The 27395-nt window shown below is 43.0% G+C and overlaps 2 protein-coding genes across 3 annotated transcripts in view; one reads left to right on the top strand and one right to left on the bottom strand.

Annotated features, from left to right (window-relative positions):
- Positions 1-22109, bottom strand: part of MGLL (monoglyceride lipase) — a 91785-nt gene extending 69676 nt beyond the window's left edge. Inside the window, exons 1-3 of one of the 2 annotated variants that reach the window (XM_044451151.1) lie at positions 22016-22109; positions 20202-20340; positions 1159-1265 (exon numbers count right to left, since the gene is read on the bottom strand). In XM_044451151.1, coding sequence (XP_044307086.1) covers positions 1159-1265; positions 20202-20326 — 232 coding nt within the window. In that variant the 5' untranslated portion in view covers positions 20327-20340; positions 22016-22109. Of the gene's footprint in view, positions 1-1158; positions 1266-20201; positions 20341-20941; positions 21176-22015 lie in introns of those variants that run through there. The other variant, XM_044451150.1, reaches the window with a different exon arrangement.
- The window catches only part of KBTBD12 (kelch repeat and BTB domain containing 12), a 91410-nt gene continuing 85435 nt past the window's right edge, over positions 21421-27395 (top strand). Inside the window, exon 1 of the mRNA XM_044451148.1 lies at positions 21421-21549. The gene's annotated coding sequence lies outside the window, so the exon portion shown is untranslated. The remainder of the gene's footprint in view (positions 21550-27395) is intronic.

Raw genomic sequence — 27395 nt, 5'->3', positions numbered from 1 at the left:
GATGCTCCCATAGTAAGCGACCCTGTCATTTGGGAGGGGGAAAACGCGTTGGCATTTTTGGTTTGTTTTTGAATGTCGATAAAGAGATGGTCCTAAAGGACTGATTCCCCTGATTCTTCGAAGTATTTTTGCCTGCATGTGCTCCTTGGAAAGGCAACTGAGAGATGCAGCATCCTTTCAGAACAAAGCAGAGGTCGACCACTGGCAATTGGCTCTATGCTGGACAGCAGGAACAGGAGAGAGGTGTGTCTTCATGGCATGCCGCTGTGGGATGCGACAGTGTAGTGGCGTGGTAGCTAGAATGATGCCGGGCTGGCACTTGGGTCTAATGTGGGTCTAATCCCCACTCCGCCATGAAGCTCAACGGGAGGTTTTGCGCTAACCGCAGTCCCCATCAAGCCCATCTGACAGGGCTGCTGTGGGGATAAAATGGAGAAACCATGTAAGCCACCGTGGGTCCTTTGCAAGAGAGGACAAGTTTGGATACAAGTGTAATGATCCATAAATGAATAAATCTGCTTGCTCATTGTGAGAAACAGGATGGTGGACTTAAGGGATCTTTGGTCTGACCAAGCACAGCTCTTCAGAGGTGTTTATGACAAGGAACATTTCCTCCTGAAACATCACTGGAGTCCAGGCAGTTCTTCATATTCTATCCCCTTCAGCATCCACAAACAGATCATTTTTGTGGCCCATTTCTGCACCTTTCCAACCCCACAGTATTCTTTTTGAGGTGTGGTTACCAGAACTATACAGCGTATTGCAAGTCACACCATAGATTTCTATAAGAGCAATTTGATACTGGCAGCTTTCCCTGCAAATACTTTCCTAATTATGCCCACAATTTGGTCCACATTTTCAGTGAAATGTTCACCACAACCCTAAGAGCTCTCTCCTGGTTGGGCACCACCAGCTGGGATCCCATTGTGAAGCTGGGATTCTATGGCTCAATGAGCATCACTTTACATGTACATACATTGGAATTCATTTGCCATTTTTATGCCTCCCCTTTCAGAGTGGAGAGATCCTTTTGAAGTAATTTACAATCACTTTAAGCTCACTCAATTATGGTCTCTGGTTCTGAACTCCGAAGAGCTTCTGACCTCATCCTTTTCCCCATTGCAACCATGCAGCATTCTTTTAATGGTTCTCACTCACCATGGTCATGAGCAAATACAAAAAAGTTGATTCCTGTCAGCATCTGGGCCAGGTCATCATAGCGACAGCAGTGTTCTCCAGCACCATGAGCAACAAACACCAGCCCCCTAAACGGAACATCAAGGTAGGGAGAATTAAATTAGAAACCAAGAATGATACAAGTAAACAAGCATTGAACTAAAAAAACCAAGATTTCAAACTTTAAAATCCTACATGTCTTGGGGTCCAGATACTTACTGGATTGCCTTTTCCTATATCAGTCCACCCATTCACTGAGATCCTAACCTGGGGAACTTCTGAGTTGCAGCAGGCTTTTCCTCTGGAATGCCCTCACTATGGAAAGTCACTTGGTGCCTTCACTGATTCCTTTAGGTGCTGGGCAACAATATTTTTATTCTCCTGTGCATTTTAAAAATTCCCAGAAATTCTGAATGTTCTTTGTACTTTTAGGCAATTGAGGTTAGTGCTACTTTTAAGTTTTTGAAGCTTTATTTTTTAAATTGACATTGTATTTTATGTTTTCTTACATTTCAAATTGTAGCTGCCCTGGTATCTTCAGATATTGAAGGTGCAGGGTACCAATGAAATAAGCAAAATAAATTTATTGGCTATTGGAAAAGATCAGGTTAAGTGGTTCAGACTGAATGAAGCCTTACTGATTCTACTGTACTCAGAGGCAGGGAAATTCATATAGAAGGTAAGGATTAAAAATTGAGATCCTCAGCACATTTAAGGAGGTGGGAGAGTCCCCTCCCTGCAATAAGTAGAATTCTTACTTGCTCTTCTAATTAGTCCTTGCTTCGAGTACAGTACAGTAGCACACCATCCATTCAAACTGCCTGCAAAAATGTGAACACTGAATGGCAGACGCACACAATTTCTCACTGTGCAAGATGAATGTGTTTATTTTTGAACTATTTTTATCCCACTCTTCAGCCAAAAAGGGTTCTGACCTGAAACAGCTTAGACACAATCAGCAAAACATGACAGGCCTTGCCCAAAGGCTTGCAGTCTACACAGCACACAAGGAAAAAGCAATGGGAAGGCAAGAAGAACACATTAAACAGTCTTTCAGCACGGCTGGAAGAATGAATCGGCTTCCCTTCACATCTCCCCCAGCCACATTTGCTTGCCCACTTCCTGAGATTTAGGTCAACAGTGGGGCTGCTGAGCACCTGTCAGGCCACTACTTGCCCATCAGGGACAAGAGGTTGCCCACCCTCCTTTCGTGTGCCAAGCCTCTACAGAACCCAGTGCAGTTTCACAGTGTGATCTTTAAGGCACTAACAGCATCACTGGAAAGAAAACACACCTGTCTTTTGGACCCTGCAGAACCCCATTATCCACAGCACGCATTTTGCAGTTCTTTTTCATCCCCAGATGTTGTGAATCTGTTGGCAAGGCTCTCTGAATAATATTGACATGTTCCAAGAAGAACCACAGCAAGTAAGATAAAAGGGTTTCCCTGCACACGCCAGAATCACACTAATTTAAAAAGCCCTCTTAGAAGTAACTGAGCCAAGGAGCAATCTGCACAACCTCAAAACTGGCTCTGTGTGCTTGACTTGCACTTGCCACAGAATGGATAAAAGCACCCATTGTGGCACGGATTCAGCAAATCCTTAAGACAGCAATTTTAAGCATGCTGGCTTGGAAATAAATTCCAGTGAAGTGAATGCAGTAAATAGGTTTATAAATGACATGCCAATAGCAAGTCTAGCTTTGAGCAAGTGAGCAAGATACCATTCAGCAAAACTAGCAGCCTGAGTAATGGCACAAGGGTGCTTCTGTAATACTACATGGCTGGAGTAACAGTGGCAAGATTACGTGGTTACAGGAATGCAAGGAAATTATGGCTTAGCTTGTGAAAGGGCCCACTGAAGATAATGCCCATCATTACAGCATGCTCCAGCCAATGTTCTTTCATACAAAGAATACCTCTGCTTGTATTACTTCACCAATAAATTTCACTGGGTGACCCCAAATTACAGCATTATGGGACAGGATAAAAATATATAGTAGCACAAGAAGAGCTGTCCTGGATCAGTCAAATGGCCTATCTAGTCTGGCATTTTGTTCCTGAAGTGGCCCATCAGATCCTGTGGGGAGCCCACAGGCAATATTTAAGCAGCACCCTCCAGCTCATGTTCCCCAGCAACTGGTACACAGAGGCATTCTTTGCTCCGATTCTGGAGGGAGCATATGCCCACCAGGAGTAGCAACCACTGAGTGCCCTACTCTCAAACTGTCTAGCCTCCTTCTTAAGTTGTTTATGTGGGCATAATAAAACTTGACTACAGCAAGGAATCTGACAAAGGGCCCGACGATACTCTGATTAGCAAGTTACTTAGGTGTGGGCTGGACTGCACTACTACTAGGTGGATCCACAGCTGGCTAGAGAACTATATCCAATGACTGCATGTCAGTGCTGCTGAGCTCAGGTATCTTCTAGTGACTTGGAGGAAGAGGAAGGGGGAATGATTATCCAATTTGCCAGTGACGCAAAACTGGGTAAGATAGATAATATATTAGAAACCACATCAAAATGATCTTAATATGTTAGAAAACTGGGGAGGAAGTAATAGATTGGACTTGAACAGAGACAAGGGTAAAATTCTTAGTTTAGGAGAAAGAAATCAAATGCTCAATTATAAGATAACTGGCTGGGCAACAAGTATGTGTGAAAAGTATCTTGGAGTTGTAGTTAATCACAAGTTGAACACGAGTCAGCAGTGTAATGTGACTGCAAAAAAGGCCAATGTAAATTTTAAAATGGTCAAACCTTCTAGCTTTTCTTTCAGGAACTGTGTTTCTTTCAAATGACTTGGATCCAAACTAAAGTCATGATCCTATGCCTGTTAGGACAGGAAAAAGGCCTGCACCTCCCAGCATAGTTGGCTGGGGCATGCTAGATGGGGCGTGCTGGAAGCCATGGAATTTTCTTCTGTCTAAGTACACATACACGGAGCATACAAAGCCCGGGGTATCTGAGGGAACACCTATCCTCATATATACCTACCCCATCACTGAGGTCATCCTCCGAGGGCCTTCTCCGTATTCCTCCCCAGCCCGTGAAGCAAGAGGAGGGATGGTGAGAAGGGCCTTCTCCGTAACAGCACCTCAATTATGGAACTCACCCCCATCCAAGATTTGGCTGGCACCAACCCTTTACTCTTCCAGGCACCAGTTAAATACTTCTCCTTTTCATGATTATTTTGGTGGGTGAGCTGTTTTGGTTTAATGTTTTTAATGGTTTACATTGTTGCTGCTGCCATACTTTGATTCCAAAGTCAGAAAAAAAGTAGTACATGTAATTTTTATGTCATTAGGCTATTTCAACATATTTGGTGTTTAGTTTTATGCGTTCTTTCTTTCTTTTTGATTTTATTGTAACCTTATTGGTTTTTATATTATGGTTTCATGAATAATTGTATTGTTTTAACTGTTGTTAAATGTTGGTTATTATGCTGTGAGCCACCCAGAGAGCCTATGACTAACTGGGTGGCATACAAATAAAATCAAATAAATACATAGTTCTAATCTTCCAGAGAGCTTCTGCTACTGGGCCATATAGGAATGAAAGAATAAACAAACAACCAAACATGCACACAATTACATCTTAAGTCACAAGTGAGGTAACTAAGGGTTTTATTCATCATCACTTTATTCAAGTCCCACTGATTTCAATAGTCTAAGCATGACCAAGGGCTTTTCTGCACAAAGCTTTTACGTGTGCCTGTGATTCGTTGCTCATGGTAGTCTGTGGATTCTTTACACAATGTTGTCATACTCCAGGGCCTCTACCATTGCTTCACAAGTATTTCCACAACTTTTTTAAGAGTGAGGAAAGTCTGGTATTATCTGAAAATTAATGGGAGTGAAAAGCTCACGTATTTTTACAATTCTCCTATAATGCAGTGGCATAATGAAACATACAGAAAGACAGAGAAAAAAATAAAAGCCAGCACATAGACACATGTAAAGGAGTTGATCATAATCCTACAAAGGATCTGGAAGCAGAAATCTTGGCAAACTGTCATGTTAAAAGCAGTATATAGAGAAGTCAGTATATAGAAGTCCTCACTCTGGAGCCAACTTTCTGTTTTATATCCTGCCTCGTGATTAGAGGGACTCATAAGGTACCTAATAAAAGGATATATAACATCACTACAATGCCTTAAACAAACAAAGCAATCAACAACAGGAGCCAAAGATGTTTACTATCCAGTGTCCTATATAGATTCATTCATTTTAATGGATTGATTCTAGGTAAGATTAACTTGGCTACTCCCCGTAAGAAGCAGAAAAGACCAAGATCTTTAGATTCTTTTTAAACAGGCATTAAGGAAGCAGCCTGATGGAAGGACAGGAAAGGTCCCTGCTAGATGAGGCAGACCCTAGCAAAGACAGTCCTTTCCCCCACTGCTACTCCTCTTGCTACAGAAGTGGGGGGGCATTCTAAGCAGAGTTAGTGAAGATCTTAATGCAGTCCGACTGCAGCTTTACACAAAGGCATTCTCATATGAGCATGTTTCTTCTCAATCCCTTTTCTAATAATCCCTCCCTAACATGTGTGCACAATTTCTGTCCAGGACAAGGATGCTAGAGACCTGGTTTGTCCATCCCCCGCCCCCACTCCCCGGGCATTATTTAAGGGTACGAATATGCTAGAATATGCAAGTACTATGTTAAAACTTTAACAGTGACAAGTAGAACACTTCAAAATCAGGATTGCTGACATAAGGCAGACTGGAGGCTTAAAAATTAAATCCACAAAAACCAGCAGGGTAGAGTGAAAATCAGCTAATAGAAACCCAAGAGTAATTTGAACCAAACTGTTATTTGAGTGACCTGCAGGTTGATTTACTGAAAATGCTAATGAGGACCCAATTCAGACATTTATCTTAGCATCTCGGTTATCAGCAGCAAGAGGTCCACTTGTGACTGGCTCCCAAACCACATCCATAACAAAGAAATGCTTTGATAACATGGCAGACTGATTTCACACCAGTATCAACAGTAAGGGTAAAGGGTTGAAACTGGTTTAAGTGGCATCTACATAACCTATATTATTATTTCTGTGATGCAGGATTAAGCTATAGAGGAATGGTTTTGCAATAGCACCCAGACTGCAACATCAATACATTTATTTATCACAGAATTAATAAAATAGTCCTAATAGACACCAGAATGGTAGAAAATACAAGATATATATTAAAAATTACAATGAAACATAGGAAAAGGAACTACATGTTACCCTAGAGACATGGCTGCTGCCAAGCCAGGTCTTTCAGTAATGTTTTATTAAAGGAAGTAAGTGTTGTGCCATCATGCACAAGGATTAGGTTCACATGATTGTGGACAGGGAAATAAGCCACATGTGCTGGGGTATTTGCACACTGTCTGTACTGCAGCATTTCATGTTGTGTGCCCAGAGACTTACAACAGCATGCTATAAGCTAGTCTCTCCCTGTTTTTCCTTCCCCACAGAACAAAATGGAAGGTTTGTAGAATACATTCCTTTATTAGAGCTTGAAAGGTTTCATAAAGTTGCAGGGTATTTTCTATGAAGGCTGTTAACTAGTAATGACAGACAAGACAGTCAAGATAATGATTCCTCTAATCTGTGGGAGTAGCTTTTGGCCATGTTAAGAGTTGATTCCAAACTGAAAAGACCCCTTCCTCCCTTTCTTTTCCAAAAGTCTTGACTCCACTGACAGGGAAGTTCATACTGCTTGTGGTCCAGATGGCAGGAATGCCTGCCATTATTTAACTGGTCTGCTTGTTCGTCTTGGTGCTGCTTCACTGGGTTTAGTAATTCACTCCTCTTTCCCTCCAAATGCCCCTGCTGTGTAGTGGTTCTCTCCATTCCCAAGACCATTTGGTTCTCAGCTGCACTCTGACTGACCTTGCTTCTTACCTTTGACATTTCAGCGCCATCTGCCAACTCTTCCTCACTCACAGCTCTCTCCCATTCCGAATCCAAACTATTTATTTACTTATATATATTTATAGGCCACCTATAATTGCTGAGGCCTTCCTAGGCGGCTTACAACACATAGAACAACTATCTAGCTGGGAATGCTGTATGTTGAGAAAACTTGGACTCTATCTTCACACAGCCCGAAGGTTCTTGGTTGACTTGTAACCCACAGCAACAAGCTGTGCTGGCTGGGTTTGCACAAGACAACAAGCTGTGCTGCTGGGGCTCATTATGCGAACCGTAGTTTAGTTCCCTTTCATGATCACGTGACCCACACAAGTGTTTGCCTCTCCGAGTCTTGCTCAGTGGAGCCATTTGTAGTGAGGCAGGCATCGTTGCTCTCCCACTCCGAATTCAATGTACCACAGCTCGCACAGGAGCTGGGCTGGGAGATTCTCCCAGCAACAAGGTATTGTTTCCTACTATAATGCTGAGAGCAATGGTGTCACACTACATCTTGACTCTAATTAAACAGTCTCAGGACATGCAAGAAAGAGGTTATGTATCTCAGGTAACACGTTGTTTGCCTCTTACAGGTATTCTTCTAAAGCAGAGTATGATTTTATTTAGACACACTCAACTGCTGCCATCCAAGAGCATGGATGGATCAAAAGCTGGACCAAATACTGTTCAATGTGAAGGGCATCACACATCTGTGGAGACACTGTATGTGTGCCCAGAGAGAAATTAAGAGAAGGGCCAGAGGCCCAAACACAGCAGTCCCTGAAAAACTGAGAAGAGAGGTAGGCTTTAAAATTCATCCCAGTGCAAACATGTGGGATGCCCCTAACAAGGGTGTTTGTAAAACATGTAGGCAGCCACCCTGTGTTCATTCACTGGTTCTTACTGAATCCTGAGTCTTAACCGGACAGAAAAGTGTAGGATTCCAAAATGTTTCTCGTATATGCTCTTCACAAGATGGCCTTCCTGCATGTCAGCATTCATGCTCTTTGATTATGGTTGGAGTATTCCAGAGCTCTCTGCAAGCAGGTTGAATAGCTACGTGAATATGAACTAGTAATTTCCAGAGTGAATAAAACTGTGTTAGAACAAAGAAACTAGCAAAGGCTGAGATCAGAGTACCAAACCTTTCTTACAGTGATACCATATGGAGCCAAGTCACAATCTCGGAACCCTGTGTGGCATGCCTTAAATTTCAAGTATTGATTTATTTCTAAAGAGAAAGGCTATTGTGCTTTTTAAAATTGCTCCTAGAGATTAACCATATTAATTGTGCATATGAGGCAGTTCTCAGCATTTGCAGGAACCCCGATCTCAGCATGACTGCCCAGCTACGCTTGGCAACTCTGCTGTGAAAGGGCTATGAGAGGAAGTGTTAGAAATTGCATGAGGAAGCATTCTGCTGTGAGTTGTTTAGTGTTGGGGGAAAGCATGCGGTCGGGGTCTTATGGATGATCCATTTGTTCATCTCTATATTTCACATGCGTATATTCACATGTGAATGGTGGGGAAATTTTGAAATGTGACATACAGTAGATCCTACTAAGTCATCAGGTGACCTTTATGGGAACTGGTGAAACTGGAGAAAGGGAACTGGATGGAGAAAGGGAACTGTTCCTCGGCTAGCATCCTCCCTTTGTGGCTTGACATGAAGCACTATGCTAAAGTTATGCAGCGCAGGCCACATCTCATTTCTCTATACTAATTCATTTAGAACCAGCTACAGTGAAATGGAATAGTCCCCAATACGGCATTCCACCAAGACAGGAGTTCAACAGCCCCCTCCTGCTCGAGTTCCCCACCAACTGGTATACACAGACCTACTGCCTGTGACCCTGGAGGTGGCGTACAGCCGCCAGGACTAGTAGCCGATAATAGCCTTCGTCTCCAAGAATGTGTCCAATCCTCTTTTTGCAAGCTCAGAGAACACTGGAATTCATTTCGACACCCAAACTGAAAACAGCAAAGGAAATCAAAGCTCATTTGTAGCATAGCTGGCAATTGCTGAACCAAAACATACATGTACACCTACAGCAATGCCAAAATAACGACTCCCGTTTAAGCCTCAAGCTGTTATTCATTTATAGGAGAGCTGTGCTTTATGGGTGTTCTCTTTCACAAAAGGTGGGGAAATTATAACACATTTGAAAAGGCACTTGCAGAAGTCTCAACATCTGAGGCACTGCTAATTTTAGCCTTGCCTAAGCAGCATCCTACAGCTTCTTTACATTGCAAATGTAATGATGAAAATGATGGTTATTTTATGCATGATAAAAAATTTTTACACAGCTGCAGTCGTATAAATAATGTACATCCCTGTGATTTAAGTGAGAAATGTATATGGCTGTGCATAATGGCATGACAAACGTCTCAGGAAAAAATGGTTAGTGGAGAATGTGCAGCATATTATTCGTAGGGATCTTCAGGACAGCCAATCAGAAGCTGCGGTTGTTGTGATACTTTTGCCACTTGCATCACACAACGCAGACCCAGGAAACTGCCTGGTAAGAAGGCAAACAACAGAGACTCACAATGTCCTTAGGCTGACAGCAGCTTTCCAGGGTTTGAGAAAAAAGAGCCTTTTCCTGTCCTAAGGTTAAAGCCGCTGTCTTCTACATGCAAAGCATATACTGGGCTACTGAGCTACAGCTCTTCTGCTACAGGGTCTTTTGCTAAGAGCACGAAATTCTGTACCAGCATCTGGGATGTAACCTTCTCCCATTTCGCTAGTCCTGTTCAGACTGCAAGGTCGATCTACAGCTGGGACAGGATGAGTGCCCGCTTGTACACTTTCTAGGGGATTCTGGACAGCTCCACAAGTAGATGGGGTTTCGGCTTGATTTACAGAGGTTCTTCTCATGTTCTCAGCCTTTCCAACTTGTTGCTTAAGCAGGAAGGAGGACAATAAAAAGAGATGGACATGGTTGAGACTGCACAGGAGAGGGGGCTTTGTTCCGGGTGGCTGGTGCCACTAGGACCAGACCCTGACGCCCAAGTCCAAGACTCTGCAGCACTACTCCTTCCTAAAGAAACTCTCAGAAAGCAGCAGGTGCATGAACAAACTGCAATCACGACGGGGCTGTGGTTTCAGTGTGTTTAAAATGCAATCTGCTCATACTCAAAATATTTCTTTGCTCCCTCAGGTTTAACAGTTTTGTTGCTCTAACATGCATATCTGGAATGTAGCAGTTTTAAAGCATGTGAAATAGGACGGAGGGAGGAAAAGAGAACTATGAGTTCTGTATTTCATGAATGAAGCAACAGGCATGGCCATCTAAAGGGCTCCCCATGAAAGTCATGATCAAGTGTTTAAAATTACCTGGTTGTGTCATTGGCAGTTCAGCAAGGGAATTATGGTACTTGGAAACAGGTTTTCAGCAGAAGGTCAGGACAAACTCTTTCCCTTTAGCTGATTTGGCTCGCTTAGTGAGCATTCTTGGTTACCTCCTCTAATTTTTCTGTCAATCTCCTCTCTCTGCATGTGGCACGCTGTGGTCTGGCTTGCATACGCTGATCCAAAAGCTGCTCTCTTACCTAAGAACATCTAATCATCCAAAGGTCCATCTAGTCCAGCACTCAAGAGGCCAAGCAGCTGCTCAGAGGATCCCACCAGCAGGATGAGTGCAACAGCCCCCTCCAGCCCAAATGCCCCAGTAACTGGCACATACAGGCATTTTGTTGTTGTTGCTAGTCGCAAAGTTGTGTCCAACCCATCGCAACTCCTTCTCTAATTCTGGAAGGAGCCACCAGGACTGGCAGTCATTTATAGCCTCCTCCTCCCCGAATTTATCTAATCTCCCTTCAAAGCCATCCAAATTGGTGGCCAGTATAGCATCCTGAAGATGTGAATTCCACAGTTTATACACCATACAAAGAAGTGCTTCCTATTATCTGTCCTGAATCTCCCACCAGTTTCATGGGACAACTCGAGTTCTACTATTAAGAGAGAGGGAGAAAAATGTTCCCTCTCCATTTTTTCACACCATACATTATTCTATAAACCTTTGTTGCATCTTGCCTTTTCTCTAAGCTAAACAATCCCAGCTGTTGTAACCTTCCTCATAAGGAATTGACCCATCACCTCAATCATTTGAGTTGTCCCTGTCTGCACTTTTTCTAACTCTACAATACTCTTTTTTGGGTATGGCGATTAGTACTGGACAAAATATTCTACCTACAGTCACAACCCAGATTTGTAGACCACTATGATCTCAGCAGTCTTATCCTCGAGTCCTTTCTTAATTATATCTAACAGTCTGTGACTGTCACCCAGTAAACCTCATGAATGAACGGGGACAAGAGCTGAGCTCTCCCAGGTTTTATGGCAGCTCTGACCACTCCATCACTCTGAATCTCTATTGGATGGATGGCCCTACTTTGCACTCATGGGGGCAGGGGGAGAATGAATGAGTATGCTTCTGATCCTAATTTTTAATCTTTCCTACAAGCATGACAATTCTATGCAGACTAGCAACAGGAACAAAAACAAGCTTCTTCAGTACTTCTGGGTGAACCTACATGTACTCAGCTTCTGTAATAATTACTGTTTACAGCTGGGTAACTGATTGATTAATCAGGTGACACTTCACAGTTCATCAGCTAAAAACATGTTTAATTTATTTGTTTTCATTCTAAAGACCCTGGTGTACTCCATGAAGGACTTTGCTGGATTCTGAAAATTCAGGTCTTCATTTTTTTTAAAGTTCTGAGTCTTGAGGTTAAGAAAATGTGACTGAAAATCAGAGCTTCCGCAATGGACAAAACTAAATTCTAATTTACAGTTAAGAGAAACTTTTCCATCAAGGGTAGAAAAAGTATTTCAGCCCAAGGAGCCATAATCAATTTTGGAGAAGCTCGGGGGGGGGGGGGGACCTTCCGGGGGCATGAGGGGTTAAAGGGGTGGGTCCAAATATACTTCCTCATATTTGCATATTTTACTTTAAAGCTCTTATTACTAGTAACAAAGTCCTAGGAAATGCAAGAAAACACTAAATCATCAGTGGTTGGGAAAGAGAAGGTGGGGTAAAGGGATGTGGCCATCTGGTAAATTTCTGAATACTAGACTGGAACCCCAGGATGGCTAAATTTAGCCCTCTGGTCATCATAGTAAAATCATGAAAGAACAACAAAATGCCCATGAAGCATCATCTGGCATCTGATCCATCCCTGCTTATGAAAATTATACACACCATGTGTAATGGCACTGCACTAATCAGAGGTAAACATGTTGTACTATAAGTCTTCTCAATAATCAAGAAAGCATGCTTGTTTACATTGTAAAGTAACTTTACATTTTTTCTTTTACTAAATTTAATTTTGATTAGCTACCTATCCTTTTTAGAAACCATGGGTATGAAACATAGTTCTTAATTCACTAAGTCAGAGAGATGCTTAAAGAACTCCAGGAGTTTCATTACTGCTTCCTCAACGCTTCTTCAGCCTGGCAATATGAAGGTACCATATTGCTATGCAGTCTGACAGACAAATCTAAAGCCTTGCTGAAGTGACACTGAATAACAATGAGAACTTTTTATTAAAACTATCCCTACAGCCCATAAACTGGCTAACAGTACTGACACATCCAAAAAGTACATCTACTCTTCATTTTTTAAAAGGCCCACATTTTGCACCATTTTAGTCTCAAAATCCAGGAAAAACTTAAGATATATGGTCACCTCTAATTTCGCTTGGTCAGGGACTTTCCTTAACAGAGGTTTCTAGTCATTCTTATCATTAAACAATGTAATTTGTTTTCATCTGACATCCCCTTATCTGGCAGTTGGCATCTGAACACATTAACAGAGTGTAAAATCTTTCTTTAAATGAAATTACTACAAGTATAAGAAGAAATCCGAACTACACGAGTTCCTAATCAATTACCTGTCCTCAAACTATTGTACATTTTCTACCATTAGATGATCAGTATCATCATGCATGTATTTCCAGCTGAAAAGTGGAGGTAACATCTGGAGTCAGTTGTTCAACCTCTGAAACAAATCATCCCGGAAGAATATTTACTAATACTTAGCTCTTTTTCTACCTGGGCTGTGCATTCTCTCTTGATGCAGATTCAGCTGCTGCACCATGTCCTTCATTTGGTTCCCTCTGAAATAGTATGTCTGAGTTCTCACAATATGATAATCCACATGCAAGGGTTGCACATGGACTGTGAGTTGTTGAAATGTGAGTTCATGTGGTGTGTGAATCCAGCTGAGAAAGCAAATCATGGTGGACAACCTGCAGCTCACAACCCAAGAATAAACCATGGGTGCTCTTCAAGCCATGGGTAACACAACTGGCTTCAACAACATGAAAATCCGTATTTCACCAACCACAGTAAAGCAACCCACTCTCAACTCGTGCACAACCCTCGAGTGTGGCAATCGTGCTGCCTGAACCCAGGTTACATGTTTTCTGTAAATCTACAGGATTTCACCATACACAAATACATCTTCCCTCTATAACCTCATTATACTGTGCCCACAAAGTAGATATGGGTGAGCAGATTTCAGGTTTCCTGGATCAGCTTTATTTTTTAGCAGAACTCCAAGATCCACCAAAAAGAGTCTTGTGCAAAATAAACCCTTATACTATAAAAAGAGTGTGCTTCTGAGTTTAGGAATTTGTTTTCAGTACCGAACAGAGCCAAATTCTTTTAAATAAAGTTTGTTTGTGGTAATTCCAAGCTTTTTTCAGTTCAGCAGCAAAATACAGGCAGCAAAAATGACACTTTTCTTGCTACAGTTAAGCTACCAGAAATGAGAAGCCTTTGCTGACTGACTGCAAATTACCTAAAGATCTACCAGTAGGTCCTGACCCACTTCCTGCCCTTGCGTAACAGAGAATTGATGTTGCCCGCAATGGGTGGGCAAGAGGGAGAAGAAAAATGTCCTTCCGTCCACTTGGCTATGGTGCCATGCTAAATGTTTTGGGACATTTTTGTAGGTAAAGACTAAAGACTGAAAAATCAACATGCCAGTCTTTCTATACCTTGTCAACATGTTTTGGTCTTCTCTCTTTCTCTCCAGTGTTATCATCTACTATTCATTTCCCCAGTGTTACTGCATTCCTATGCACCATGGTGACTGCCTCATTAATTTTCAATGGACACCCTTTTATGATCTCCCCCCACACCCCAAAGAAAGGTGATGAGGGGAGGGATACACTAGCTTCAAATAAGAAGGTATCTTTTACAGACAGAATTCCTGGTTCTCATCTTGCTGTAGATACTCAGACAAGCCTCATTAGTCTGATAATTTTTCCAGTTGCCACAAGAACACTCCATAGAAACAAATCTGTCTTTGTTTTGCAGTGGAAAAGCCCATGAAAGAAGGCAAACAAGCTGGTCCGTGAATAGTCACTATTATCATCATTTTATTATTATTATTATTAACATTACCATTAATATTGTATGTATCCTATGTCTTTTGGATACGTACATCTTTAGAGGCATGATTGAAGTTGCATGACACTTTTAAATTTAGTATATGTACATTTATAAGTTACTATGCTACCAGCATAGTATAGGAGTCCATTAAAGTTAGATTCCAATCATTTATTCCTGAAAAAGAAAGAGATTTCAAGTTGCCCGGGTATTGCTAGGCTAATGGATGCTAGAGCTAATGTTCTCCATGTCCGAGCTAAGCTGGAGTTTTAGGAAAGGGGGTGGCAATTTCTAGTCACCATTGTTGCATGAAAATGGCAAACATGTCAGCTGAACAAGAGGAAAGTACAGTCTTTCAAAGCACAAATGACACAATTCGCATGTGTCCATGTGATCCAGAGCAGGCCTCTCACCTAAATGGGGTGTGTGTGTGTGTGTGTGTGTGTGTGTGTGTGTTCCTATGGAAAACCATTTTTTGAAAAAGCATTATAATACATCATTTAGAAGGCTAAACTTGACAGGCACCAGGCCCATATCCTCAGAAGAAAGAAGCACTTTTTTTATCTCAGAAGGCTCAAATTAGAAAGCCATAAATGGTCACAAAAACTGTAGCTATTAATGAAGCATTTAACTGATTCACTGTGATAGACAAATACTGGAAGTGCAGAAAACAGAACTAAACTGGACGGAGGCAGAGGAGAGAAGAGGATATTTTAATGAAATGTGTTGCATGTAAATTACTTCTTACATAGCAAACTGAGGGTTTACACTAGAGTGCAATCCTGTTCATGCCTACTTAAAAGCAAGTCCCACTGATTTCACTGGGGTCTACTCCAAGGAAACTTGCTATAGGGTTGCAGTCATGTGCCATGACTGGAGTGACTTAGTTTAACTAATGCTTAGCACGGGCATTATGTGTTTGTGTGTGTGTTTCAGGTTGTACTGCCTTTCTGCATTAATGACTGCCTGATCTTTCCAAGAATGCTGAACCACCCTGAATTTCCATGAATGCTGAACTACCCTGTACTTCTCCTTTCACTGTGTAGCTAGTTTTAATTGCATTGGGTAGCGGCCATCATGCTGCTACTATAGATTTGACTCTGGCTTTAAAATAAACAATATGACATTGTTGCTCATTATAAGAAGTAATAAATAAGGCTAAATTATTCCAACCCACATCAGATATCAAACAGACTACACAATTGTCTTTCAAAAGAACTTTCCAACAAATCAAGTTGCACAGCTTATGCAGGTGGAGAGATACCTCAGCCTTGCTCTACCTGGACACCTGAGCAGGGAAAATGAAATAAAAATATCCCAACTACTCATCATATACTATGAAAAATGCCTATCCTAAGCTGAACATTAAAAATTTCTAGCCTGCCCTACAGCATAGCAGGCCATGTCGTGGGCATTACTTGTTCCAAAGCAAAACTGGATTTCTGCATTGGTGGTTCTTGTGGTTCCCGTGTTTCTATGCCCTGGGAGATGCAGAGAAGTGTGGTACTGAGCAAGTACAGGTAAGCCAACATTACAAGCAAGACTAGCACTGAATATGTGGACCTGCTGAATGAACTGCATTGCTGCACCGGCAGAGAATATATTTATCTTCACTTTGTCCATTTCAGATCCAGCAGATTCCTTCCCTTCCTCCCCATGTTCTTCCCTCTTTCCTGCTGACCCAACCCAGCTTGATCACACACCGGTATGACTCTACTAGCTTCTCCCAACCCAAGTCATCTCTTCCCAAAGACCCAGCCCATCTACACCCACTTCCTTGCCCAGCAATGTAATAGCTTTGCCTCTCCTTCCACCTACCACTCCTAGATGCATCAGACGCTAAAGCAGCTCTTTGAAGATGATTCCTTTTGAGCCAAAAGGAAAACAGGCCAGAAAGATTTGGCTGTTTGACAGCATGTATCTCCATATAATTAGAATGGATGTGTGTATGATGCTGCATTAATCAATTTTTTTTGAAAGGTTCTAGTCCTTGTGGCCATGCAGGAAATCAGTGAACTGTGTCTGCCTGAAAATAACACGAGGAGCCTTTGATAAGCTGAAGCTAAAATCAGGGAGTGAGTGGTGTTTCTTATGGTCTTCACAGTTTTGCATCTGACTCCTGTACGCCCCATCCTTTCACTGACTGGGGTCACATGTCATGACAAGCAACCCTGTGCGGTTTCCATAGTGTGTGTCTTTTGTCCGGTTGTGCCTGAAGTGGTTTCTATGCTAGCATGGTTTCCATCCTCTTCACTCAGTCCTCCCACTGTTGGCACATATCCCGTCAGCCACTGCACTTGAATTCAATCTCATGCTGGAAGGCTGGAGCAACCCCTGCAGTTGCTGCTTTTTCCAGGGGACTCTGTGGTAGCTGTATACCTGAACCATGGAAATCACAATGCCGGGTCTGGATGACTGAAGAAACCATGGTGGAGTATGGAAATCATAGAACAGACTGTTGTTTCTGAAAACCAAAAGTACCACAAGAGGGTTTGGACAACACAACAGACCAACCTGTACAAGAAATCACCATGGCTTGTCATGTTGTATTATCCCACCCATCGCGTAGCTACAACTTTACTTATACTGGGCCATAGTATCTACTGTGCTACATGAGATTTGGGCCTCCTTAAAATAAACCAACAGAAGGTGGACAGCCCTCTAATATCCTCCACCTCACTTTTATATATATTGAATCCTGAAAATACGCAAAGGCAAATCTACAAAATAAATGAAGCAAAAATATGTTTTTCTGTATTGTTCATTCAAAATGTGTCTCTGTTTCCTCAGGCTACACTTGGGAATTCTGCAAAAAAGACTGCACCCAGACTTGCTTCCAGAAAACTGACTGGACATATGCCTGATAATTAAACTTGCATATCCTCCAGCCTGACACTTCTGAAAGGCAGGGCATGCCTGTGTTGACCTGGCCAAGTTTGCATGGGGTAGCCTTCCCGGTTCATTTTCACTGGGGAGCTATTGGTAATGAACACCTGGTGCAGGAAAAACTCAGAAGTTCCTGCCTCACAGAAGCACGTCTGAGAAGTAGCAACTTTTATTATATATTAGATTTATATCCCACCTCTTCCCTTCTTGCAAGGAACCCAAGGTGGCTTATGTGGTCCTTCTCTCCATTTTTATCCTTGCAAATGTTTTCTTCTTATCCATGCCAACAGAACACAATCTAAGCCTATACACCTGACAGAAGAAGGGTAAATGCTACCCCGCTTACCGTTGACAAAAACATGACTGACTCCCTTTCATGTCCGAAACCTCATCAGATTCACAGAACTGGGGCTGCTCTCCACTGAATAATGGTCATTCAAATTCAGGTAAACGCCCTGGCACTTCTAACCACTGCGAGGCTTTCTTCATGTATTCAAATATTTCAAGACAGTCCCTTGAATTTGGATGTGGCAGGCAAGTCATTATTTAGCAAACCTATCATCTCCCCTCACAGGCCAGCCTCACAATTCAGCAGGGGCTAAAAATAAATGGCTCTGCACAATTAAGAGCCACTTGTAAGTGAGCAGCACTGATCCCGTTCACTTTGTTGTCACAAAACTAGGACAATCTTGCTCTCAATTAACCGCTTGGTGTGTGCAGTGCTCTGAAAAGACAAGTTAGCAGAAGGAATGAAATGCCAAGTTCTAAGTTTCACTGCTTTATCATCCTTTCATTTCTTGATCAAAGACTCATGTGAGCACTACTAATTTGCTAAGAAATTAAACATGAAAGGGGAATGCAATTCCCCAACTCACAGAAGAACACTGTGGGCAGTTAATGATTAATTAGCATTATAATGCGTGACAGGCTGGTTTCACAGAAGACACTTGTTTTGATACTGAATTTGTTCAGCAGAAGAAATTTTTAGGATGATGCCAGGATGGATGTTACAAGAAGGGCCAGAAAGTTTCCCTGTGAGTCTGCTAGAGCTGATGCACGGATCATGCAGTCACAGATAGTTCAAGACACATCCTAATCTTGTTAGGTTTCTTCACAGACCATGGCAAGGAATTAGGATGAGTCCCCTAAAAAGCACACATCCTTAGCTCGCAATGTAAAAGGACCCATGTAAGTTGCTATACCTGCCCTTCTAAAATGATAAAGGGGTATTCCAAAAGTGTGGCTGTTGCAGAGAACAAAACATAAGGACAGGACAGATTTTGTTTCTAGGTGAAAGGTTGGGAGCTTAAGAGGCCCTGATTAAAAGCAACACTGCAGGACTAGAATCTTTTAATGAAGGACATGCGAAACAAGAAGAGAACATTTTGTTCAGAGAATTACTTCGATGGGTCCTCAGGCAACTTCTGTGGTTCACAAACCTTATATTATGTGCTAACTAAAAGAAGCCAGGGCAATGTAAAACATCCACACTGTCAGATCAATAGTCCATTGAGCCTTGTAACCTGTTGCTAAATTCACTGAAGTGCACCAACCAATGAACACTGCTTCTGAAACATCAAAAATAGACTGGAGTAAAAGTTGGGAATTACGACCCAGAAGATCAATTCAGTAATGTTTGCCCTGTTTCTTGCTCTTCCTCTTTTCTATGAGTGCTGTTGAAGAAGCACATGAAGGTCTAAATGGACCTCTTTCTGACTCAACAGGGACATTTCAACAGGCATTTATCCTTAGTTTGACATCAGTCATTCAAGACTGCTTAACTGTAGTTGAATGGAGAGCGGAAAACTGTTCTTTGGGCAAGCATTTTCCAAAACTGATTTGATATTGCCTTGCAATGTAAAAATAAACAAGAGCTTATCCAGATGATTTGCAAAACAAAGCAGAAGAAAAGTCTCATGATTTATGTTATTCTCTACGAAGCTACCATTCATACGCAACAAACCAGTATCAACTGACAGAGAAGAGAGCAATGAGAAATAATGAGGAAATTTTACACAATATGCCCATCCAGAGCACAATATTTATGCTTACTGAAGCACAAGCTCCAAGTATGAAACCATTATTTAGTACGGGATTATGAAAAGGAGATTAACTAAATAGCTGATTTGGTAATTAGACCATTATTTAATTATGCATTCTTTCATTAAATATATTTCTGTACCACCCCATAGCCAATGCTCCCTGGGCATTTAAAAAAAAATACAAAATCTTCAGGACTTTGAGTTTCATCTAAGTACCACAGGCAAGGTAATCTAAGACAAACATTAAATTTTGGGGAAAGTAAATAATGTCCAACATGTGGAACCCTAAGCATTTGCATGTGAATTTATAGCCATTTTAATAGGGCTCTCAAGTTTTGGTTAGCTGGCTCTCAAAATAATAGGAAAGATTGCGCAACCTGAACCTATGTTCAGTTAAGTATTTCTTGAAATGTGGAATGAGCCCCCTTTTCCCCTTTCATGTCATTGTGTTTTACAGGGTTAAAACCCCCCTCAAGCCTTACTCATGTGAGTTGCTTTTATTCATGCAAGTAATAAGGCCCATTCTAATGAGTAGGAGGTTGAATGATTAATAGGCAGCTTTTCACTTATTGCAACAGCATGGAAGTACATGTGATGGGCTTTCCAATAGCTACACCATGGAACATACTCTGCACAGGCAAGGTGTTAGAAGTGGAAGTTGCTTGGAGCAAGGGGATCCATTCGGCACATTCTGTGTGCAGCTATTCTAGGTACCACAGCAGCGAAGCTGAACACACAATGTATTATTTATTCACACACAATAAATGCCGCTCTTAGCAGTGCTCACCTTGGACTGGCAGCTGGCTTCCAGTATCTGCAGAAAAGGTGCTGACCATCGGCATTGACCAAATGAGGCAGGTCCTGATACGGGACATTCTGGGGAGTCCTCCGTGGGGAACTTTCCTCTGGCATTCTGGAAGAGTGACCTACAAGATATGGGGGGGAAAGCAAGACACGCTTGTTTTTGTCCGCAAATCAGCTGGAAAGAATGCCAGTAATGGAATCTGCTAATATACCATGCACTTGAAAAGAGCTCCATAAATCAACTGATGCTATCCAAGAAATCTCTTTCACTTTCTAAAGATACACAAACCTAAGCCAGCTCTATGCAACTGCTTTGCAGGCTAAAGGCTGGCACATTTTTCTGCTTGGGGAAAACACTCACAGAGAAAAAGCACCTAACCACACCACCTCATTTCGGCATGTATTCTTCCCCTTCTTTCCTTCCCTTCTCGCTCATTTATTTGTCATCATTTAGGGAAGCGGATCTTACCAACAAAAAATACAAAATAAAAAAGCTGTAATCAAGTGCAAATTGTGAAGCTCCTGCATAGATAAAGAAACCAGCTGCATAAAAGATTCATCATCTCCTTCCTTTAAAAAAAATCTCCAAAGAACGGCACGAGAAACCCTGTAATGAGGTGACTGACACTGCCTTGTTGCTATGATCCTTTCTGACATCTGGGGAAACGCGGACTGGAGGGGGGTGTTAAAAAAAAAACTAGAGAAGAGAATGTCGTAACAAACCTGATTTCATCCTGTGCACGGTTTTGCATTCCAAAGAGAAGCCTGCATTGCAAGTCAACTGCAATCAGAAAAAGCGCTTTGCACGTCGCCGATGAGCAGCAGGAACACCCTGCCTAACATCCAGCTCCCCCCTAGTGCCTAGAATCAATTCTTCACCGTTGCAAAAAGGCAGCTTCGCTTAGCCTCTACTGGCAGTAACCGACTTCTCACTCCGCCTTTGCAAGCTCCTGTGCTCTACAGGGGCTGGGCTGCCGCCGCCGATCGGTTCTCCTCGCTCTGCCAGTTCCCCCCCCCCGCACACGCACATGCACACGCGCGCACACACCACGCCGGCTCCCCTTTGCAATCGTGCTCTCCGGGAGGAGGAAACTGCTCTCAATCCATTTACCACTTCTTGGTCATTTCATCACTTCCCCCCTCTTCTTCTCGAGCAAATCGCTTGTGTGGGCCGGAGGGAGGAAGAAGCGGGGAAGCTGTGTGATGAAGAACGGTGGTGGGAAGCAACAGTCCGTTTCCTAGAAGCTGCTGCACGCGGGCGCGCACACACACATAGCAAAGGCACCTTGAACACTAGAAGTTCCCAAGCGGGGCCGGCTGGTTAGCGGCAGGTTGGCTTTCAAACTTTCCTTCTTGTCCTTGACAATGCAAGGTAGATAGAAGCAGCGGAGAGGGGAGCGGGCAGCGTGTAGCGTGTGAATAATATTAACTGCAATCCCTGTTGGAAAATATCTGGGGTTGCTTCCCCACCGTTTTTATGAAAATCTGCTCAAACAGCCCGGTTTTCCCACAAGCACGGGAGCTTCTTAAAAGCAACCTTGCTCGTGAGTGCGTGCGTGCGGGCGTGCGCATGTATGTGTGAGCGTGTGTACACAACGCGCGTTTTTAAAGGGCGTCGGGCAGGAAGGCACTAATCTTTGACAACGAGCCGCCGACCAGATAGATACCGAATTCCGTTTATGCCAGCCCGCAATCGCGGCGGCGGGGGAGCACGGTCCGCGCCCGGTCGGGGCGCACGTCGTCTTGGAGGGCGCTGGAGGAGGCGGGCTGGAGGAGAGGGAGGGCGGGCTTAGTTACCAGGTGCCGAGGCGCGCTGCCGCCGCCGCCGGGCTCGTCGCCTTGCCGCTGGTGGTGCCAGGCGCGGAGGATCCGCTCGCTCCGCTCTCGCACGTGGGTGAGCGCGGACTGGCCGGAGCGCCGGAGGTTTATTGAGGGCAGGGAAAATGGAGTGCCGCTCCCCGCCTGGCAAAGGCTGGAAGAGGAGGAGCGGCGGTGCGGTGGCAGCCGGAGTCTCTCTTCTCCCGCTGCCCCGCTCAGCGACTCTCCTTGTTGCAGCGCTCACTTGTGGCCATGCGTGACCTTTCCTTGAGCGCCGCGCCTGCGGCCAGATGGCTCTCGCTCGGTGTGGGGCGTGCCTGCCCGAGAGCGCACCAGCGAGCGCGGAAGTCGAGATGCTATTTATTCCTTCTAACGAAACCTCCACAGGCATCTAAGGAGCTTGAAGTCCACGGCAGCCTTGCCCTACCCGGTGCTCTGCGATGGGCTGGCCGACAACTCCCCTGACTGTTCCCAAATATTGGAAGGACAGAGCTGTAGGCTGCGGATAGCCTGCCCTGTGCCCCCTACGCTAGCCTGTTGAGCTGAAATAATATCTACCTGCCAGACCACTCAGCCAGGTGGGTTTGGAGTGCCATCTTGTCCTCCCGACTCAGGCAATATCATGGCTTGGTCTGCTCTGGGGTGCATACCGCTGCGCTTTCCTGGCCCCTGTGCTGGAGATAATGTTGCTCTGGTGTGGCAGGAGAGGGAAGAATCTTGCCCCTTCTTACCTATTTAGCAGCAAGATGGGTAACATTTGAGAAACTGTCCGCTCTGTGCAGGAGACGGGGTCAGTAGCTAATAACAGGAAGGGCGGAGGGGATTCTTACCTTTGCAGAATCCTGCCTTAGCTTTAGAAGGCCATGTGAAGTGGGTGGATATGATTTAGGTAAATTTGCTGGGAGGGTGGATGGATTTGATTAGCACTCCTTCCCCTGCTTGGCTTATATTTCAAGCACTGAGTGGGGTACTGCTATGTAACAGGGGAGGCTAAATGTGAAGGTAGCTCCTGGGCCATAACCTTAGATCTGTAATTTATTATGAATTGCATTAATGAGAGTTGAATTCCAAATACATGTGCTTAATAGAATAGGGTAGAATCAGTGGAGGAATAGTTAAGATTATAAGATTCAGAATAACTTATGTTCTAATGTTGCCTTACTAGGTTGTCTCAGTACAGCTCCAATCATGGGTATTATAAGAAACATTATTTTACTGTACTAGGGAAGGTCATAGGGCAGTAGGTGGGAATATGCATTATGTGCAACAAAAAAAGTACTGCAGCCAGTAGGAGTAGGTAGTACTAAGTTAATTGGACCAGAGGATTTAATGGACTACTTCGCATGATCATTCAGCGTTATTTTACAGGAACACTGTAAAGGCTACTGAGTCTACATTGGCACCCTTTTTGTTTCCAAGAGACCACTGTTCCAATATCTTTTCCCACATACAATTCCTGCTCTGTAGCCATATGGTAATGAATACAGTGCAGTATCTGCTAGGGTTGTAATGTAATTAAGTTCCATATATCAGTGCATAGTGTTGTAATTGTAGGAGAAATAGGAGTTTGAAAGGTCATGTGTGCTTTATCATTTGTGTTTATATTGTGTGTTACAAGCTACACTATAATGATGCTGTAATTGCAGGAAAAGTGGGAGGCCGTGCTGCTGTTTCAGGGTTTTTGTTTTTAGTCCAATGACTACAGATGCAGCTGTCCCAGAATGCATGTTTCCAGTAAAAAAAAAAAAAAGTGTGGTTCACCACGCAGATGCACTTAGAAAATTATCTTCCCAAAAAAACGGCTGACCAGGTACCCTCATTGTCAAGGAGAAGAGATGAAGGGCAACCAGGGATTTTCTGAATCCCTTCTCCAGCTTGATGCCAATAATGAAGGTGGAGGAAAATGTTGCACAACGGGTTCTACAGCTGTCAAGCCACTCCTACTGCTAAGAAGCATTGGCAGTTTGGAACACACTCAGTAGCATATGGAAACTGCAGTAACTGAAGGCAGAAGGGGTAGGGGACAATCACAGAAGTGATCTGCAAGGAAACTGCATTGAGGGGAGAATAGCATCAGGAAACTGCAGTAGAAGGAGTCTCATCTGCACAAGTAAGCCAGATAAAAAAGTACTGATTTTTTAAAAACTTAGTGCAGATTGGTCTGACATAATAGCATACAGTATAAGCGCTATTTAAATTCTGCATTGTTATTAATGGTTTTGGAGTGTGCTAGAAAGTAAAAAATAACCCCTCAGATATTCCTGGAGATTAAAATCACACACCCCTGTACATACTGACTTTAAGCAATGACCAAATCCCAATACATTTCATCAGAATGAAAGCTGCAAGGACCCTTTGTTTTAAAGGATGGGTCTTTTTTCAGAATGTGAAGCCCTTGCAGAACAGTTTGTATCCTTTGTGAATGTGACATTTCCATAAAATTATGCACAATGTTCAGTAGAGGCTTATTTCTAAATGCAATAAAGTGTGCATCCAATTAAACTTTAAGTAACATAGAATCCATGTAAGGGATAAACTAAGAATCAGTTTAATAATAGTTAAGCCAGTATTCCAAAGGAGGTGATTCAACGCAAGATATATTTGTCACTCTGGAGTAATTAAAACATTGGGTTGTGTCTGGTGTTAGTCCCACTTAAGAGTAGATGTACTGATATGAGTGAGACTTAAATTAGACTAACATTGGAAACACACTCTTGTAGACTAACTTTGTTATGAACAAATAGTAAAGGCGCATTTATAGCATTGAAGGCCTGGTGACTTGAAAGCTAAAAGTTTCCTTTTGATTTTAATGATAATTGCATACTTGCTTACCTTTCACCCACTAAAAACAATGAGGCATCACTTCATCTTAATAGTGTTATTAGATTGAGTGTACTGCCTTCTTTTTCAGAGGCTTAGATTATGTTTTCACTCAAAGCTGTTGCAAAGCAAAATGCTTCAAGTCAGTTCAGGATTTGAATGCTTCTGATTTAAAAAGCCATAGAGCTCAGCTGTTCATACTCAGCCACTAAACAACTCACATAGTAACAACAAGGTAAGTCAAACAAGCACAGTGTATACAGAGAATGTGCAGGATCTTCCTAAATTTATTTATTTATTACATTTCTATATCAGCCATTAGCTGACACTCTAATCCCAAGAGATCTTGTAAGCCGGAGAATGCTGAAACATGGCCTTTACATAATACCCTTTCCGGTAATCCAAAAAGCCAATCAATAGCTTCAGATACAACAGAACTTCTTGTATATTTTAAACAGTGCCTTAAATACAAAAGGATATATGAGCAAAACCAACTATAAACAATGCAAAGCTGATTAAAAACTATAGTGGTCCCATACGAAAAAAAATATAAAGCTAATGAGATAGTGGCCTGTTTGGATGTTCACACTGTGGTTTAGCAAACCAGGGTACACCTCACTGTTGTGCACTCTTTACTACCATTTTGTTTCTTCCATTATATAAGTGAGAAAACAACCTAGGAAACCACAGTTAACTATAGTACTGGAAAGTTACCAAACTGGAAAGTTATGGTTTAAGCAGCAAACAAAGATTCTAAACAAACCAAGATTCTTCAGCCAACTGTACATCTGTTTTTGCTACTTGCCATCAAGTGGTCTCCTACTTATGGTGATCCTATGATTGAAAACCATCCAAACATCGTATCCTTAACAGCTCTGCTCAGCTCTTACAAATTCAAGGCAATGGCTTCCTTTATGGAATCAATCTATCCCATTTTTGGTCTTCCTTTCCTTCTTCTGCCTTTGATATTTGCTAGCATTTTCTTCTCCAGTGAGCCTTACCCTAAAATAATAGTTTGATATACAGTGGTACCTTGGCTCATGAACGCCTCCCCGAGTGGGAAGATGGCCGTGATCATGGGGGGGGGGGGGGGGAGCTGGCCAAGATTGCGCCCATCTTTCCTGCATGAGCGCAACTGCAAACTCAGCCATCTCCCCGCCAGCACAATCACGCCCATCCCCTCCTGAGCGTGCCTGCATTCGCGCCCATCTCTCCCCCCTGAGCGTGCCCGTGATCATGCCCATCTCCCCCCTCCCCAGTGTGCCAGGATGACGGGCGTGTGCAGGGATGACAGGCACGATCTTGGTTGTGCTGGGGGGATGGGGATATGGCCGCGCTCATGCTCAGGGTGGGGGGGGGGGAGATGGCCACAGTCTTTGCTGTTCTTTGTCACTTTGCTTCACATTTTTCTGATTAAAAAGAATAGTTGCAGAATGGATTAACCTTATTTATATTGAACCTTATGGGGAAATTTAACTTGGCTCATGACTAATTTGGGTCACAACCAGAGTCCTGGAACAGATTAAGTTCATGAGCCAAGGTTCCACTGTATACAGGGGGAGCTCCATGTATGATGGATTGCAGTAGTCTTGTTAGATTACCAAAGCATGGATCACTGTGGCCAAATTCTGTTTTGAGAAGTGGCTGCAGAGGGCAAAAGGCATGATTTAGTGGCATGAAACTGGCCACTATCTAATGACAGTCTAGCAGGGCCCCCACTTGCAAAATGTTTCTTAATACCCAAACTCATCCAAAATAGGTAGAATACCATCTATCCTCAGCATTTCTGCCTTGTTAGGATTCAACTTAATCCTCCTCCAGCTGATCTTTTCTCTTTCTTATCTGATTCTTCCAGAACACTGTGCCTAAAAAAAGCTCCGGTGCCATCTTTCAGTGTGATATGCATAGAGTAACATGTTCCCGGTTTGCATGTGGAATATCCCTCATTAAGGAACTTGCAGTCTGAGTGCAGTGGTCCTTCTCATATCAACATCCCCAGAATGATGCAAGACATTTGTGGTTTGCTTCCATTTATAAACTTCTGAAAGATATAATGGGCAGTTCAACTTGATCTGGAGCCATTTTGATGTGAAGATGGCCCCACTGGATATCCATGGGAGGGCAATCACACAGGCATGTATCTGGATTAAATATAAGGAGTTACAAAGTTCTCCGGATGCACTTTAATGGAGTATGTCACAAGCTATAAAAAGTGAAATCAGCTACAATGCTTTTGGGTGTTGGGGGCTGAGGCTCCTCCTTTGCACATTCAAAGCCACAGAAAAGCCCAAGCTTTCCTTGCAAAGCATTTTTAATTGACCAAAAGCACAAAACACCCAGAATGAATCTAAGCATGCCCAAAGTGGTTTGTGGAACCCACTCTAGTATTCACCTTCGGAAACTGCACCTTCTGCAGGGACCTTCTGGAGGGACTCCACCTTCTGCAGGGACCTTCTGAAAATGAGCAGCCTTTAGATAAGTGTCTCTGCTTCTCTCATCTCAGTGTCTTGAGATGGCCCACATTCCCAGCCCGTCCTCC

Source organism: Varanus komodoensis, unplaced genomic scaffold (assembly GCF_004798865.1).
Source record: "Varanus komodoensis strain SLA01 unplaced genomic scaffold, ASM479886v1 scaffold6_2, whole genome shotgun sequence".
Taxonomy (NCBI): Eukaryota; Metazoa; Chordata; class Lepidosauria; order Squamata; family Varanidae; genus Varanus; species Varanus komodoensis.
Note: the sequence above shows the minus strand (reverse complement) of the source record. Positions and strands in the feature narration are given on the sequence as shown.